Below are 19,294 nucleotides of genomic sequence, written 5' to 3'. Positions count from 1 at the left end.
TGAAATTCTGAGTATGTGAACGTCGGACGAGAACAAAATCAGGCATGGCTCTGGTGTCAACGGTTTGAAACTCATACATTAAAATATGGGACTTGGGATAAGTACCAATAGAGCCCATTCAACTGTATCTCAAAGAGTTTATTCCCAAACAAGAGACGGGAATACAAAAGGAAAAATACTGTGAATGCTGGAAATCTGAAATATAAACAGAAAATGCTGGAACTACTCAGCAGGCCAGGCAGCATCTGTGGAGAGAGAAAGAGAGTTATCGCTTCAGGTCTGTGACCGTTTGTCAGAACGGGAGAAAAGGGAGTAAATTGAAGGAAAAGGGAGTTAAAAAGTTAAAATGCCAACTCAGTCAAATTACTGATACAAAGTTACCTGTAAAATATAAAATTAAAATACAGGTGGAACTAGTAAAAAACCTTTTTAACTTGGAAAAAAGCTAGAAAATGTTACAATACTATAGTTAAATGTATGTACAGTACATATCTATAGAGAATCTGGTAGGATGTTTCATGATACCTTTAGAAAATAACAGCTGCAGAATGACAAACAGTAATCATTATCACATGCAAAATACTGAGGTCAGGTGTAATAAGTTTAAATTGGATTTGAATGCAAAACTGCATGACAGTTCACAACTTCCGATACAACATATCCTTTATAGCCTGTAGCACTGAAGTACGCAATACATTAGCACATAATCATGCACATAATTAGAATCATAGAAACTTGCAGCACAGAAGGAGGCCATTCGACCCATTGCGCCCATGCTGGCTCTTTCTCAAAGAGCAGTTGTGCTTCGTCCCACATCTCCGCTTTTTGTCCGTAACCCTGTAAGTTTCTCATCCTCAAGTACCTGTTCAACTCCCTTATAAAATTATTTATGGAATCAGTTTCCACCACCTTTACAGGTAGAGCGTTCCAGATCCCGACAGCTGGCTGAGTGAAAAAAAAATCTCATCTCCCCTTTGCATTGCGTTAATAATTTGGCCAATTTTATTCTGTGGCCAAGTTTCATTCTGTAATCAGATGCCACCACATCTGTTTTCAAATTAACTACAGTACTACTATACGGTTGACCTATGGTACACTTTAAACATGGCATTGAGTAAAAAAAATGTTATTCCTTCAGGTTTGTGCTTTTTCATAATTTTATATTACCAAATCATAGTGAATATTCTTTAGAATCAGCAATATTTTGCTGCACTCTAGAGAAAAAAAAATTAAAGTTGAAGATTTCTTGTGCCTATCTCCAATTATCATGATCATAATCATAATCAACTTTGTCATTGTTAGTGCACAAGTGCAGTACAACGAAATGTAGGCTTGCGGCTCCCGAGAGTGTACATTTAGATTAAGACATTTAAACATTCAACATTCATTTGGCTTGTAATACATTAACATAAACATTATAAAGTGCATTGGCAGATGTGCAGGCTTTAGAGTTTATTTGTGGCGTTCAGTAGGATGACAGCCCTGGGAAAGAAGCTGTTCCTGAATCTGGTCGTTCGGGTGCGAATGCATCTGTAGCGTCTCCCAGATGGCAGGGGGGCGAACAGACTGTGGCTGGGGTGGGTAGGGTCTTTGATGATGGTCAGTGACCTCCGTAAACAGCGTTTCTGATAGATAGCAAAATACTGCGGATGTTATGGTCGGTAGCCGGGTGCCGGTAATGCGTTGGGCAGTTTTGACTACCCGCTGCAGGGCTTTCCGGTCATAGGAGCTACAGCTGCCATACCATACTGTGATACAGTTCGTCAGGATGCTCTCTATTGTGCAGCGGTAAAAGTTAGAGAGGATCAGGGGTGACAGGTTACATCCCTTCAGCCTCCTTAGGAAATATAGGCGCTGCTGGGCCTTCTTCACCAAAGAGGAGGTATTGAGGGACCAGGAGAGGTCTTCCGTGATAGTAGCACTTTTGTGGTGTTGCTGATGCCCAACGTGTAATAGTAATGCATAGGATTACATAGGATATACGGCACAGAAACAGGCCATTCAGCCCAACCAGTCCATGCCGGCGTTTATGCTTCACTCGAGCCTCCTCCCATCTTTCCTCATCTAACTCCATCAGTATAACCCTCTATTCCCTTCTCCCTCATATGCTATCTAACCTCCCCTTAAATGCATCTATACTATTCACTTCAACCACTCCCTATGATAGCGAGTTCCACATTCTCACCACTCTCTGGGTAATGAAGTTTCCTCTGAATTCCCTATTTGATTCCTTGGTGAGTACCTTATATTGATGGCCTCTAGTTATGCTCTTCCCCACAAGTGGAAACACTCTCTCTGTATCTACTCTATCAAAACTTTTCATAATTTTGAAGACCTCTATTTGGACACCCCTTAGCCTTCCCTTTTCAAGAGAAAAGAGAACCACCCTGTTCATCCTTTCCTGATATGTATACCATCGCATTTCTGGTATCATCCTTGTAAATTTTCTCTGCACCCTCTCCAGTGCCTCTATATCCTTTTTATAATATGGCGACCAGAACTGCACACAGTACTCCAAGTGTGGTCTAACCAAGGTTCGATACAAGTTTAGCATAACTTCCCTACTGTTCAATTCTATTCCTCTAGAAATAAACCTGAGTGCTTGATTTGCTTTTTTATGGCCTTGTTAACCCGTGTCGCTACTTTTAGTGATTTGTGTATTTGTACTCTGAGATCCCTTTGCTCTTCCACCCCACCCAGACTCGCATCCGCCAAGTAATAAATAACCTCCCTATTCTTCCTACCAAAATGTAATACCTCACATTTATCTGTGTTGAAATTCATTTGCCAATTATATGCCCATTCTGCAAGTTTATTAATGTCTCCCTGCAATTTGTTGCCGTCCTCCTCAGTATTGACTATCCCCACCCATTTGGTGTCATCCGCAAATTTAGAAATTGTGTTTTTGATTCCAAAGTCTAAATTGTTAATATAAATTGTGAACAACATTGGTCCCAGCACCGACCTTTGTGGAACACCACTTCCCACCTTCTGCCACTCTGAATGCCTGCTATTCAGTCCTCTCACCACTGGTGACACTGTAGTATGAGTAACCCAGCTCTTCCAGATATTATCCAAGAGATTGATTAAGAAGGGAAAAATAGATTGAGAGTAAACTTGCAAGGAACATAAAAGCAGACTGTAAAAGCTTCTACAAGTATGTAAAAAGAAAAAGATTAGTGAAAACAATTGTAGGTCCCTTACAGTCAGAAACGGGAGAATTTATAACGGGGAACAAAGAAATAGCGGAGCAATTAAACAAATACTTTGGTTCTGTCTTTGTGGAAGAGGGCATAAATAACCTCCCAGAAATGCTGGGGAACCAAGGGTCTAGTGAGAAGGAGGAATTAAAGGAAATTAGTATTAGTAAAAAAAATAGTGCTGGAGAAATTAATGGGACTAAAAGCCGATAAATCCCCAGGGCCTGATAATCTGTATCCCAGAGTACTAAAAGAGGTAGTCATGGAAATAGTGGGTGCATTGGTTGTCATCTTCCAAAATTCTATAGATTATGGAACAGTTCCTGCAGATTGGAGGGTGGCAAATGTAACCCCACTATTTAAAAAAGGAGGGGGAGAGAAAACAGGGAACTACAGACCGGTTAGCCTAACATCAGTAGTAGGGAAAATGCTAGAGTCTATTATAAAGAATGTGATAACAGGACACTTAGAAAATATCAATGGGATTAGACAAAGTCAACATGGATTTATGAAAGGGAAATCGTGTTTGACAAACCTACTGGAGTTTTTTGAGGATGTAACTGGTAGAACAGATAAGAGAGAACCAGTGGATGTGGTGTATTTGGATTTTCAGAAGGCCTTTGATAAAGTCCCACATAAGAGGTTAGTGTGCAAAATTAAAGCACATGGGATTGGGGGGTAATATACTGGCATGGATTGAAAATTATTTAAGAGACAGGTAACAGAGTAGGAATAAATGGGTCTTTTTCGGGGTGGCAGGCAGTGACTAGTGGGGTACCGCAGGGATCAGTGCTTGGGCCCCAGCTATTCACAATATATATATCAATGATTTGGATGAGGGAACCAAATGTAATATTTCCAAGTTTGCTGACGACACAAAACTAGGTGGGATTGCGAGTTGTGAGGAGGATGCAAAGAGGCTTCAAGGCAATTTAGACAAGTTGAGTGAGTGGGCAAATACATGGCAGATCCAGTATAACGTGGATAAATGTGAAGTTATCCACTTCGGTAGGAAAAACAGAAAGGCAGAGTATTATTTAAATGGTGATAGATTGGGAAATATTGATGTACAAAGGGACCTGGGTGTCCTTGTACACCAGTCACTGAAAGCAAATATGCAGGTGCAGCAAGCAGTTAGGAAGGCAAATGGTATGTTGGCCTTCACTGCAAGAGGATTTGAGTACAGGAGCAAGGATATCTTACTACAGTTATACAGGGCCTTGGTAAGACCACAAATGGAGTTTTGGTCTCCTTATCTAAGAAAGGATATACTTGCCATAGAGGGAGTGCAGCGAAGGTTCACCAGACTGATTCCTGGGATGGCAGGACTGTCGTATGAGAGATTGGGTCGACTAGGCCTGTGTTCACTAGAGTTTAGAAGAATGAGAGGGGATCTCATTGAAACGTATAAAATTCTGACAGGGCTAGACAGACTGGATGCAGGGAGGATGTTTCCCATGGCTGGGGGGTCCAGAACGAGGGGTCACAGTCTCAGGATACGGGGTAGGACATTTAAGACTGAGATGAGGAGAAATTTCTTCACTCAAGAGGGTGGTGAACCTGTGGAATTCTCTACCACAGAAAACTGTGGAGGCCAAGTCACTGAATATATTTAAGAAGGAGATAGACAGATTTCTAGACACAAAAGGCATCAAGGGGTATGGGGAGAGCGCGGGAATATGGTATCGAGATAGAGGATCAGCCATGATCATATTGAATGGTGGAGCAGGCTCGAAGGGCTGAATGGCCTACTCCTGCTCCTATTTTTCTATGTTTCTACTATATTAACTTCACCTTTTGCTAAATCCTTCCAAGTGTAACTTAATTGTAATTTATCTACTTAGTTCAAACTCAAACCTTTACCTGCAAATTCAACCATGTACATCATTAAAAAACACACTTGCACAAACACAGGCAGCCAATTCAATACATTCACAAGCATATATCCACCGTAACAAACATTACCACACACATATACACAAACCTAACATAACACATATGAATACATACAAAAAAACACAAATTACAGCAAAATACATGCATCATGCAACAAATAAACAAAAGAAAAACACAATGAGGTGCAAACAAGTATCAGCAACTTAGACAACTCACTGTAAGCAACTCCACAGGACATCCGTGAGTAATATATTACAAGTTTTACATATAGCACAGATTTCCTGTGTCACATTTACTTACTGTAAGTTTGTTGATAACACCTCTATAGCTTTACAACAGTATAATTCTACTACTCACCACAAGCAAAGCTACAGGAGAGCTGCTAATTTATTTCAAAAATGTACCCTAATTAATAAATGTACTTTGATTACGTTGCTTTACTAGATTTTAAATTTCTGAAATAACTTATTTATGAGTGCCACATATGTGAGCAAAATAAATCTATCAAAAATGAAAGACCATATGCCATCTCCTTAGTCTATATTTTATCTTGATTACAAAATTCATGTTTTAAAAGCCATTGAATACTCCACATAGAACAAGACCAACATTTGTGTCAGCAGTACACAATGCATTATGGGGATCTGTACGCCACTCGACTGTTCTTGTGATGTCACTGGAACAATACATATTCACCTAAATACATATATCAGAGTGAAATATCATTTTGGATAACTCTGCAAATAACATTAAACTTCACCAAATTAAGTACCATACAGTAAATAGAAAAGTGAAAATAATGTTCATTTGCGGGCATAAATATTTCTTTGCATTTGTGAATTTTAATTACAGATATGTAATCAAGTCACAGCCATGTGGATTTCAATATGATCTTGAATTCACTTACCATCTGGAAACTTCTTGTCGAGTGAAATTCACATTGCATCATGTCAAAAAATATTGCAATTGTGGCTTTTCTCAGTTCAGTTTCTGGAATAAGAGTCATCTCCAAGATAGGACCCACCATTTCTGGGATAAATTTGATTTTGTGTTGGCCTTTAAGGAAAGAATTTCTCATAAATACAAAGAATTGTGTTTTTGTCAGGAAAGAAAGAAAATACAGCTCTAGTGCATAATTAAGCAAATGTACAAAATGTGCTATGTATTATTAGAACAGTATCCTTGATCACTATCAATGAATAAAACAAGGAAATAAAGCCAGTAGAGCAGTTTTACTTAGCCAACATAAATAGATACAAATTGAAACTTAATCTGTCAGTTTCTACTTTCTGAAATATTTTGGTATTATTCTACTGCCTCAGGCCACTTTTACAACCTCCAATTAATGTGTTGCCATGCCTACAAAGCATATCCGCAGTGAGACAGCAATATGCTAGTGACCTTACTGCACTACCTATGCTAATTGTAAGGGCACATAGGTTATGGCTGGCCACTGTAGAAGAGTTTTAAGGAAATCCACTGTGTATTTTCTCGTGCAAATCAGAGCACTAATGGAGCCACCAGCTCCCAAAGTGGATTAGGCACTTCGACAGACAATTTTTTTTTTTTTTTTTTTTTAAGATTATGTACTTTTTAAACCAGCAATGAATGACTTCCAAAATTATTTGCGTTTTAGGGGCGGGGCAATTCTTAACAGTCAACGACTTAGCACCTCTTTGTTCTCCATTTCACCTGGTCATACTAGGATTTGTACGCTGCAATCTTCCATTTGGCAGTGTAAGTACAGTAGATATCCAATGGGTTCTGACTGTGTTAATTCCAATAATTGGCACTATACCTCATATCAAATTAAGTATACTTTTATCAACTTTGTCTATTTCTGTTAATTGTTAAGATTTAAGTGGTACAATACTTTAATTGATAATGGCATTATATGAGGGAACTGGTATAGAGGAGTTGCAGAGCTTAACCTAAATCTTTCCGCCTCTCTCTCCTCCTTTAAGACGCTCCTTAAAACCGACCTCTTTGACCAAGCTTTTGCCATCTGTCCTAATATCTCATGTGGCTCGGTGTCAAATTTTGCTTGATAACGCTCGGTGAAGCGCCTTGGGACGTTTTACTACTTTAAAGGTGCTATAGAAATGCAAGTTCTTGTTGTTGTTGTTGTTAACATCGGAAAATTAATTAATAGGAAAAGACAGTCCTTTTCCTTGATATTATCACTGTTTAAAAGAAAATATAAACTTAAGTTCCAATTTTCCAAAAATTAGGTTGAGCTGATTCACTGCGCAGGCTTGCTTTTGCCTACAACACAGAGGGTGGTCCTGGTCCCTATTTTCTGATGGAGTCCCTCCCCCTAAATGGAATAGACTATAATCATGTGAGCGAAATTGCTCCATTTATCACTGAAGAGCAGCTTGCAGCAGACGATGCACCAAATGAGGGTGACTCTATTGGGGGCTGAAGACCTTCCAGCCAAAGCACAAGTACAAACTGCAGGGAGGGAATTTGTTGCCTGAGCCATTGCAGTCACCCGGGACCCTTGCACCTGTCTGCAAATAAGGAAGAAGTTTGTTGATATCTGGAGGAAGGCAAAGAAGAGTGCATTCACCTTTGCATGCACCTTTGAACGGTCCATCAAGCATGGTAGACACTAAGCAGGGAACTCCTCTGAAAAGTACAATTTCAAGCATTGTATACAACCATTGTCTTTTGAACATGCCTTTTTCCTTGTGCAAACGATGGATGGCACACTTTCCTTGAAGGTGGATGTGGTAGACACGGAACAAGCATCCAATGGTCCAGTTTCCAACCCAAGGCCCTTATCTCCTTTTAGGAGGGTTCTTAGTGGGACCAGCAGTCATCAATGCAGAGGGAAGGCATAGTCTCCTAAGAGCCATCTTGCCCCACTTACCCCGCACCTCCACCCAACCATCCCAGTGTTTCTTCTCCTTCCAAAAATGCAGTAAACGTAGACTACTGCTTCCTGCATAATGGCCATGGTTGTACATATATTTCTGTGGTCCAGTATTACCTAATTAGTAATAAAGTGCAAACACTTCCTTTGCATGCAGGACCATGGGGTTGATAGAAAGAGCTCTTGACGCCCACGTGCGTACTATCTATGAACCCATGCACTGGAATGAAGCCTGCCAACCCTGTGAAAGTCCAGTGTTCTGTCCAGCTGATGCTTCCTTTCCACAGGGAAACTGCACCTTGCAACTATAGCAATTATCACTTGCTTGATGTGTGCAACTTGGAAGGATGCAGCAGCATGGACATTTCGGTTCTATGGGAAGAGCTGCCCTGTTGCAGATGCTGTCTGCAGGTCATTCTGCAGAAGACGGTACAACTGTGTGACAGCCTGTCTTTTAAAATGGAGGCAAAAAAAAGGTCTCTTCTGACTTGTCCAGATACGTGTGGAGGGAGCTAACAATGCAGATCCTTGGTAGTGAAGAGTGCAGACAGAACATCTCAGGTGTCATTTCACCTGTATTTGGTGGCCCCTTGTGAAATGCTCTTCTTGATTTGAGGTAGTCAACATGAAAAGGAAGCCATGGCTGAACACTTTATACAGTGCAATTTAAACAGTCGAAGTAACCAAGAATTTTGAAGGAAAGCACTGGTGGCAAAAAAAAAACCAAAGCAACAGAGTTCCCAGTAAAAACAATTGCATCATGGGGCAACATGCAGTTAAATTGTCCGAGATATGTAAAAACAAAACACATTTTTTTCCTAACATCTAAATGTTCGCCTATGTTTAAGAAACCTGCATGAGCAAGGTTAGGCTCAAGGAAATGCACCCATTTAAAATGAGTGAGAAACACGACATGGGCAGTCCCTCGCTGGGACCATATATGAATAATTATTTGATGTCAAAAGGCCCAATTTCTTGACTGCATTAGATTCCTGCGTGGCCCGAGTGGAGCTTTGCAAAATCAAAGCTTTAAATTACATCCATCTGAAGGCTGTAGGAGATAACAAACCACACACACAAAAATATCTTCTACCTTGTGCGATTTGCAAAATTAACAAGTCTTGAACTAGACCAGAAGGTGTGTGGAATAAGCCCTTGGCAAAAGTATCAATTAATTCTTTTTTTTATAAAATGGATAAGTGGGTGATTAAGATGGATTAAAGGCTGTAGCAACAGACAAAGATGATGAAATTGTCTACAGAAAGTCATGCTTTCTGTTTTGCTGGAAGCGTGTCATCTGTGGAATGTAAATGATCACAGTTGAATGATGGGTTGTGGGGTTGGATTGATAACCTGGAGTTTCACTAGATTGCCTTTGAGAGCTGGGGGACGTTCATCTCCTTGGAGGTTTTGGCTGTCATTGCTCACCACCTCTAGGAGATTGGGAAGGTTGTTTAGGGACCCATAAGAGGAGAAAGCATAACAGATTTGAAACTATAAGAGGTTTGATGGCCAAATGGCCTTTTTTAATTCCTTACTTTATTTTATGCTGGGATATATGTATTTTTAAGTTAGTTTGCAGATTGGAATTTTTACACTGCAGATAATATTCTACTTATGTTTTTCAAAAGCATGATCTTGGTCATAATATATTGCTTAAAAAGCAGACTCAAACCAAGGAGTTCCTTAACGATTTTCACTAATTTCAATGTTACCTGGAACATGGCACTAAAGATCAGAAGAAAGCCTGCTGGCGTTTGCTTCAATCAACAGCTTTCGAAAAATAACTAATGAGCACTGCATACCAAATTTAGTTGGATAACAGCTGTTTTAACTGTTGAGGAATACTGTAAGAGAGTGCTATTAACAAGCTTTTGTAATTTAGATTTCTGAACCTTATTTGCACTGGGTGATAAGTGTGGTTAGCACTTCACAATCATACAAGACATCAGCATTCACATAACACCAAAAAAGTTGTGTCCCCAAATTTTGCTAGCAATTATTATGGATTTAAATATCCTTTCTTTGAAAAGAATAGCAGCTCACAAAGCATGACACACAAGACTGTTACATGGAAAATGAATAATTATCAAAGATATTTTTACATTTCTGAAATATATACACCATAACTCACATTTGAAATAACCCGTTATTCAACAAATATCCATTAATAATCTCTACCAAAACATTTTTGCAGCATATAGGGGGGAATTTTCCCAGCCCTGGGGAGGCAGGACTGCCAGGAAAATGGCAGAAACTGGGAGCGGGTACCAACCCCGCTCCCAACCCACCTCCGTGCCATCTTCCTGGGAGGCGGGTCTCCGAATCGCACAGGGACATGTCTCCTCGAGGCGGGAAGGGGATTAGAGCCAATTAACTGCCTGTTAACAGGCAGTTTTAAGGCTTTTCCCCATTTCACACCTGCAATTGCGGGCTTCCCAATGGCTGTGAACCTCGCCAGGGTCAGCGAGGCGAGCAGTGGGTCTGTGGGGGTGAGAGGGGTCGAAATGTCAGCTGTAGAGGTGAGTAATGGGTGCAAGTGTGGACAGGTAAGTATGAGAGGTGAGTGTAAAGTGTTGGAAAAAGTTTCCTTACCTTTGCTTCTTTCTGCAGGCTTCAACCGTTGAGGATCCGGAGGTACCTCATCTCAACTGCAGAGATGACAGAATGGCTGCTGCATTCTCAGATGCAGCAGCCATCTGCTTTCTGCTGAGGAGAGGGGTCTTGGTGTGCTTGTGTGCAAGGGCTCACCTTAGAACAGAGATTGTCAGTGTTTGACAGCTTCTCAAAGCGGTCACATGCTGACAATTCATCTGTCAACATTTTTCAACAGATGAAGCATCATACGCTGATGTCATCTGTCAACGGCTTTCCCTTAATTGGCCGGAAAGTCCGCAGGGTGGGCTTAACAAGGCCAATCAAGGGAAAATAACGTGGGTTGGTCAGACGTCGCTGGGGGCGAGACTGAAACCCGGAAACCAGAAGTCCCGCCTCCAGCACGTCTCCATTGAGAAAATCCAGCCCATACGGGTCGATTTTCCTGAAGCTGTCGGGAAGAAGGCGGGACTACAACTTTCGGGTTTTAGACCCGCCTACTTCGACGTCCGGCCAATCCGCGCGATTTTCCCTTGATTGACCTTGTTGAGCCCGCCCAATTAAGGGCCACCCAGCAACAGGTGACGTCACAGACTGCAATTTCATCTGTCAAGAGTTCTTGACAGATCAAATATCAGTGTTTCACAGCTGTTTGAAGCTATGAAACACTGACAGTCCGACTTCTAACATGAGTCCTTCTGCACAGACTCAGTTAGAACTCACACCAGCACTCAAAGCTGAAGGCTGTCACTTTTCACAGATCGCAGCCGTTCAGCTTGAAGTGCCGGCTGAGTGATGCACTCCCGACGGCTACAGGAAGAAAGGCTGTTAAGGTTAAGTACAGGTAAGTAAAAGTTCTTTACACACTTTAGACATACCAAACACACTTACCTTTGCACTCATGCACCCATCACTCACCTGAACACCGACATCGCGACCCCTCCAACCCGACGGCCCGCCTGCTCTAACCTGGCGTGGTTTGGAGCCGTCGGGAATCCCACACGAAACTCCTCAAAATAGGGATTAGGCTAAAAACTGCCTGTTAACTACCTGTTTACAGGCAGTTAATTGGCACTAATCCCTTCCCGCCTGGTTTCGGCGGGTCCCAGTGTGGGGCGGGTACTCGCCACCTCTGAAAGTTGCGTGGAGCGGGGTTTCGGGTGGGATGGTGTCGGGACCCCCGAATTCAGGATTCCCCCCCCCCCCCCCCACACGCCTGAAACCCCGCCTGACGGCTCCACGAAAATCGACCCCATAGTGTCTAACAAATGACATTCTACCATTAAGAATTTCCCTTCTAATAAAAAACTTGAAAAAATATTTGGCTTGCAAGCCAAAAATCTGGACTATTCCCCTCCACACCCGTGAGATATAGATGCTTGCTTTATTTGTGAAATAAAAAGTAAAAGGTCCCTTGCATGTAATATCTCACAGGGGTCGATTTTCATTGACCCGTGGAGTCGGGATTGGCGGCGTGCGGGGGGTTAAAGTCCCGAATTCGGAGATCCCGACACCATCCCGCCCCCATGTAAGTTTCAAAGGAGGCGGGTACCCGCCCCGCACTGGGACCCGCCTACCCGAGGCAGGAAAGGATTAGTGCCAATTAACTGTAGTTAACAGGCAGTTTTTAGCCTAATCCCTATTTTGAGGAGTTTCGTGTGGGATTCCTGACGGCTCCAAACCACGCCAAGTTAGAGTCGTCGGGCCGTCGGGTTGAAGGACTTGGAGGGGTCGAGATGTCGGTGTTCAGGTGAGTGATGTGTGCATGAGTGCAAAGGTAAGTGTGTTTGGTGTGTCTAAAGTGTGTAAAGAAGTTTAAATTACCTGTACTTACCTTTACAGCCTTCCTTCCTCCAGGTTTCGGGAGTCCATCATCTAACTGGCAATCAAAAGTGACAGCCTGCAGCTTTCTGTGCCGGTGAGATTTCTAACCGAGTCTGTGGAGAAGGACTCATGTTAGAAGTAAGACTGTCAGTGTTTGACAGCTTCAAACAGTTGTGAAACGCTGATATTTCATCTGTCAAAACGTCTTGACAGATGAAATTTCAGTCTGTGACGTCACCTGTTGCCAGGTGGCCCTTAATTGGCCTGCTGAGCCCGCTGGGCGGGCTCAACAAGGTCAATCAAGTTACAATCGCGTGGATTGGCCGCATTTCGATGGAGGCGGGACTACAACCCCGAAAGTTGTAGTCCCGCCTTCTTCCCAACTTCTGAACGAAAATCACCCCCACAGTATCCAGTCATATAATCAAACAACCTCATAAAGACTGCTTAATTCAGTTTGGACTGTAACTACAATTATAGTGTAAACGTAGCCTGAATCCAGAGGCATCGCTCAACCTGATATTAGAGTAAAATTTTGTGGAGGAGGAAATCTCCTCCAGTTATAAATAGATGGCCATCGGTGCTATGTAGGCTCTGTACAATTACAATTCCCTTGGGCAAACACTTACAGATGGGTGAGGCGTGTGTAGCTATCAGAAGGTGTACACAGCTGCAGCAATGAAAGTAACAAAAAAAACACAATTCAAAGAAAAAGAGAGATTGCTGGCCCAAAATATACCCATTTTCTACAAGTAGCAGGCAGACTCTCCAACATGGCTGACTTTGGGGCTTATCATCCAGTACAGTTTGTTAGAAATTAGGGTACCCAAAATGTATGGGGTTATGCGGATAAAATTGTGGCACGAATAAGACTGTGTTTACATGACTGTATTAGAACTTGTATAACTAGTGTGTTATATTCCATCTTAAACTCTGATTAAACACAGTATTCCCACCATATTGGTTTGCAGTCGATCCTGATTATTTGAAAGACCAGAGATAATCTAATCTCTGCACCATTTCATATGGGCACTGAACAAATGCAACACTGTTCAGTTACTGAGACCACATTATAGGATCCGCATTTCATACCATATTTTTTGGGTCCCGTAATGGACCTAGCACAGGTCAATGGCCAATGCCATTGGCGCTTATACCATGATATATGCAAAGGCACATCACAGAGCAATAATATATGTTGTCTGTGCCTAATGCACTGTGGGCACTGAGCATCGTATTAATGTGTCACAGTTTAGTAGCTAAGTCACAAGTCTTAGTAGCTAATAACTGGTTGACAAAATGTAAAAACTTTATTTTTGCACCTGAATAAAAAAGGATTAGTTCCAAGGCTACAATGCAATTCAAGAGTTAAATAAGTATCAAGCTATGAAAGGAAGCTTGAGTGGTATTTTCTGTTATTAGAACATCAAGAATTATTGTAGCCTCTAAGACACATATTTTGTTTTCCCCTGGTGTTGCTCATGGTGAATCCAAGGTTATGCTGCTGTTAGGAGCGGGAGTTGGAATGCCGGGGTATGGAAATGGAGGAAGGGGTGCAGATCTTGATTTAGAAAGAAACGTCATACACTTTTACCCAGAAACAGTGAATCATTTTTCCATTGATTCCTGGAAAATAAATAATGTGTGTGTCTCCTACCCACTGCAGGTGTATGAACAATTGATTGGCTTATTTTTCTGTTTTTTTAATTGGTATATTTTGCTCATGGCTACAGAGTTCATTTGTTGCTGTTTTGCAAAGATGAAGTTTGAGCCAAAGGAAATGTAATACGAGAGCATCGAACCTCTTGTGGGATTAGTCACAGTAAGTTGGATGATACACGGTTTTATAAAGAAAAGACAATGGGGGGAATTTTCAGGGGTCAGCGGGCACATTTGGTGGCGGGTTGGGTGGGAAAAAAATTTTTAAATCCACCACCACGCTAGTTTCCCAGATGTCAGGTCTGTCAGCACTGAACAGACCCGGCACCAAGCGGTGGGGGAAGCAATTTAGGTGATTAAGAGCTTGTTAACAGCCACTTAAAAACTATTTTGAGCTCACCTTAAAATTTTACGAGGTCGCATACGGGTTCCACGCTGCTCGGTGATCACGTCTGGTAAGCAGGTTGGGAGTTGTGTTACCATGAAATCATCTCTTTACTTGACAGCTGCAAATATGCTATAAAAGCTCCCATCTCACAGCTGTTCACTTTCCAAGGTCAGAAGCTGTTGCTTACTGCATTTGGAAGACAGATTGAGCTTTATGCAAGTTGCAAGTGTTTGGAGTAAACTCTATATCGTGTCACCTCATTGGAACAACCTCTACTACCATTGACCGATTTGCTTCTGTCATCTCAACTTCACCTGCCATTTATTATATCAGCATCGGTGCCCTTGAAACTATCCCACCTTGGTCCTCAGAATCCCACCACCATCAGCAGCACCACACACACAGGCAGCACTAACAACACCACCAACCTTCTCCGCAATCAACTGATGCTGCACAGGACAGAGGGCATCAGCATCCGAGCACATTGCTGGCCGGGAGGCCAGGGATGGCCTCACCATGGCCAGATTTACTTCACTTGACACTGCACACCCTGGCTGCCACATGATGCGCCAGGTTGGCACCACCCCACACCAACATCATAAAGCATCCCTACAATGCCCAAGCCATTCCTTCCACACTCATCGCCATTGCGGGGGGGGTACTGTTATGTCTCACCATTCACTGCAACTCACTAAGCCACTTCCAAAGGTGCACACAAATCTGTCCAAGAACGCAAAGTGTTAAAAATAAAGATTTCAATGTCTGACAGCATATTAACAGAAACTTCACATGAACATTGGCTGAAACACCCAAGTGCCTACCCTTGTGTGTTGTTACTTGGTATGATTGGACTAGGATGAGGGTGAGTGTGAGGGGTGGTTAGTGAGATGGGGAAGTGAAAATGTAGATAGAGAGGGATGGGTGGAGGTGCAAGGTCATTTGGTGTGAGTAAAGATGTGCAGGAGTAGGGTAGGGAAGGCACAGTGATGGTGATGTGATGAATGGCACAGCAGGATGAGGTTGAGTGTGGCTTTGCAGTAACGTTTCGTGATCTACTGAGATCATTGAAAGGTTTGTGCCACTGCAGCCTGGTCCTCCTAACGACAATCCTGCTTGTGTCCTCCTGTGCAATGTGCAACCAGGCTGCGTTGATCCCCTGGGGAGGTGTCTTCCGCCATGGGAAGGGAAGAGAACCTCCTTGCGTGCTGTGACTCCCTTCATAAGCATATGGAGGGAGTCACGGGAAAGCCTGGGTGCAGGCATGCACCTCTGTGCAATGCTGGTCAGTGTTCTGCAGCATCTCAATGCTGTAGAACACTGACAGCATAACTGTCAAAATAAATTAGCGCATGGTCTCTTTAAGGAAACCAGCGGATGACGCATCATCAGACCCGTGTCAGCCGTGGCTCAGTGGGTAGCACCCTCACCTCTGAATCAGAAGTTTGTGGGTTCAAGTCCCACTTCAGAGACTTGAGCACAAAATTCTAGGCTGATAGTCCTGTGCAGTACTGAGGGAGTGCTGCACTGTCAGAGATGCCGTCTTTGGGATGAGACATCAAACCGAGGCCCCGTTTGTTCTCTCAGGTGGACGTAAAAGATCTTATGACATTATTTCGAAGAAGAGCAGGGGAGTTATCCCCAATATTTATCCCTCAATCAACACATAAAAACAGATGATGTGGTCATTATCACATTAATGTTTGTATTTGCTGCCGCGTTTCCTACATTACAACAGTGATTACACTTCAAAAAAGTACTACATTGGCTGTAAAGCGCTTTGGGATGTCCGGTGGTCACGAAAGGCACTAAATAAAGCAAGTCTTTATTTCTTTCTTTTTCAATTGGCCAGGAAACGCGCTGGGCAGGCTTAACAAGCCCAATCAACATAAGATCACGTTGGACAGTGGGCTGCAGCCAGCAGCGGGATTGCAACCCACCACCGACCCTGGCCGCACTGGACCCGCCGAGGTAGGGGAAATCGCAGCCTATTTATTTTTCTACTGGTATTGTGGAACTATTAGAAAGAGGAAACTTTCATCACATCCGCATGGTCTGGATTTGAACCCAGGCCCTGAACAAAAGAACAGGCGACTGCACCATCCGCATAATCTCTGAAGTAGGTCTTGATCAAACTAAATTATTCTATCCTTTATCCTATATCCTGCTGAACATATCCTATCCATCATCAAGACTGCTATATCCCAGATCCATATTGTAAATTGCCGCCACACTTACATCACTCTCACTGGTGCTGAAACCCTTATCTATAACCTTTCTTACCACTAGAGGTCTAGGATCAGTCAAATTCTTCTCATACTTGTAGGTTATTTCATGGGCATATTAGTGTTATTTTGTGTTTTTTTTAAATTAATTCCTGGGAGGTGGGCATCACTGGCAAGGCCTTGAGAAGGTGGTGGTGAGCCGCCTTCTTGAACCGCTGTAGTCCGTGTGATGAAGGTACTCCCATAGTGCTGTTAGCAAGGGAGTTCCAGAATTTTGACCCAATGACGATGAAGGATCGACGATATATTTTCAAGTCAGGATGGTGCGTAACTTGGAGGGGAACTTGCAGGTGATGGTGCTCCCATGCGCCTGCTGCCCTTGTCCTTCTAGGTGGTAGAGGTTGCGGGCTTGGGAGGTGCTGATGAAGAAGCCTTGGCGAGTTGCTGCAGTGCATCTCGTAGATGGTACACACTGCAGCCACAGTACTCTGGTGGAGGGAGTGAATGTTTAAGGTGGTGGATGGGTGCCAATCAAGCGGGATAGTGTCGAGCTTGAATATTGCTGGAGCTGCACTCATTCAGGCAAGTGGAGAATATTCCATCACACTCCTGACTTGTGCCTTGTAGATGGTGGAAAGGCTTTGGGGAGTCAGGAGGTGAGATAATTGCCACAGAATACCCAGCATCTGACCTGCTCTTGTAGCCACAGTATTTGTGTGGCAGGTTTAGTTAAGTTTCTGGTCAATGGTGACCCCCAGGATGTTGATGGTGGGGGATTCAGCTATGGTAATGCCACTGAATGTCAAGGTGCGGTGGTTAGACGCTCGCTTGTTGGAGATAGTCATTGCCTGGCACTTGTGTGGCGCGAATGTTATTTGCCACTTATCAGCCCAAGCCTGAATGTCGTCCAGGTCTTGCTGCATGCGGACATGGGCTGCTTCATTATCTGAGGAGTTGTGAATAGAACTGAACACTGTGCAATCATCAGCGAACATCCCCACTTCTGACTTTATGATGGAGGGAAGGTCATTGATGAAGCAGCTGAAGATGGTTGGGCCTAGGACACTGCCCTGAGGAACTCCTGCAGCGATGTCCTGGAGTTGAGATGATTGATATTAACTACCACATTAACGTTATTTTATGGTGTATTGTGATTTCTTGCTCTACCGGCATGTTAATTTATGGGGTATTGGTGTATGTTTCTGGATGTCATTGTATGTTATACTGATGTTCCAAATAAAAATTGATTTTTACTGCTTTTCTCCAAACTTATCCAGGTTTTTTGGTGTCAAATATGTCCCCTTGATTTTCACCTGGTTTTGATGGTTAAAAATAGAACTGGAAAAACATCTGAAGAAGTTTTTAAATTGGCAATAAAAAATGACTTAATCAACACCTTTAGGAGGAGAGGAAGATACTGACAGATAAAAGGATGGACAAGAAAAAAATCTTCAAATGTTTCTGCCAGTGTCAGTCTCAATGGTAGTAATCTTGCCTCTGTCAGAAGTTTGCACAGGACTGAGGGAATGCTGTATTGTTCAGGTTTGCACTTTTTCAAAGAAGAATAGGGGAGCTCTCATGCTGTCCTGGCCAATATTTATCCCTCAACCAACAACAACAACACTGGTTATTTATCGATCTGCTATTTACAGAACATTGCTGCACACAAATTGGCTGCCTTGTTTGCCTACAAAATGACTGAATACTTATCAAATGTGCTTCATTTGGCTGTGAAACATGTTATGATGTCCTAAGGACATGTGAGGCACGATATAATTACAAATCTTTCTTTTTTTCTTTTTATTTTGTCCACACCAAATTAATAGCCACTTTAAACAATTGTTGTGTTAACTGTTAACCTGACAAGGAGGAAGAGCTAAGAGAGAAAGTGTATTCATTTCCTTGCTTCAAAAACATTAACCTTGCATATTAATTTAAAGGCACAACTTACCAAGGTTATACCACATGTCCCTGATCTCAAATCCGATTTGTCTCCTCATATCACCATATCTGGGAAATAAATAAAATAATGAATACAAACTTATCTTGGCATTCTTAATATTTTGCTTTTCTCAATACAGAGCTAATTGTTGCCAAGTAAGAAAATGTGGCAGCCAAAATACACATAGCAGGATCTCATACCAGAGAATGCTGTTGACACTCAGCAGGTCAGACAACATCTGCTGAGAGAGCACAGATCAGTTGAGGTTTCAGGCGTAAACCCTTCCTCAGAACTGAAAGATATTACAGATGAACAGTATTTAAAAAAGAACAGAACAAGGGCAAAGGGGATGGAAAAAGAAAAAACCCCACAACATTACCTTCCATTTGTTCTGTTCTTTTTAAAATGCTGTTCATCGATAATATCGTCCAGTTCTGACATAGGGACCGTATCTGAAATGTTAACTTGTCTCTTCTCTACATAGATGCTGACTGACCGACTGAGTGTTTCCAGCAGTTTCTATTTTTGGCTGTAGCTTTGGCAATTGTTATGGGAGGATACCTTATTATTTTTTTTTTTAATTATTATTTTTTAAATAAATTCAGCAGCCAAACAAAAGTGGCAGGAATTTGGAGAGTGGGTGGGTGGGGGAAGAGAGAGAGGGAAGAGGGTACAGGGGCACCTGAATTC

At 42.4% G+C, this 19,294-nt stretch overlaps 1 protein-coding gene across 5 annotated transcripts in view; it reads right to left on the bottom strand.

The window, feature by feature from the left end:
• The window catches only part of dock1 (dedicator of cytokinesis 1), a 712,419-nt gene that overhangs the window by 180,103 nt on the left and 513,022 nt on the right, over nt 1-19,294 (bottom strand). For all 5 annotated transcript variants that reach the window (XM_085994680.1, XM_085994678.1, XM_085994676.1 and 2 more), the window contains 2 exons: nt 18,614-18,672; nt 6,004-6,152 (listed from right to left, as the gene is read on the bottom strand). In XM_085994680.1, coding sequence (XP_085850806.1) covers nt 6,004-6,152; nt 18,614-18,672 — 208 coding nt within the window. The remainder of the gene's footprint in view (nt 1-6,003; nt 6,153-18,613; nt 18,673-19,294) is intronic.

The sequence above is a fragment of the Somniosus microcephalus genome, chromosome 8 (genome assembly GCF_052327205.1).
Source record: "Somniosus microcephalus isolate GS21.2 chromosome 8, FLI_Smic_1.0, whole genome shotgun sequence".
Taxonomy (NCBI): Eukaryota; Metazoa; Chordata; class Chondrichthyes; order Squaliformes; family Somniosidae; genus Somniosus; species Somniosus microcephalus.
The sequence above is the reverse complement of the archived record's forward strand: the minus strand, read 5'-3'. Positions and strand labels throughout refer to the sequence as shown.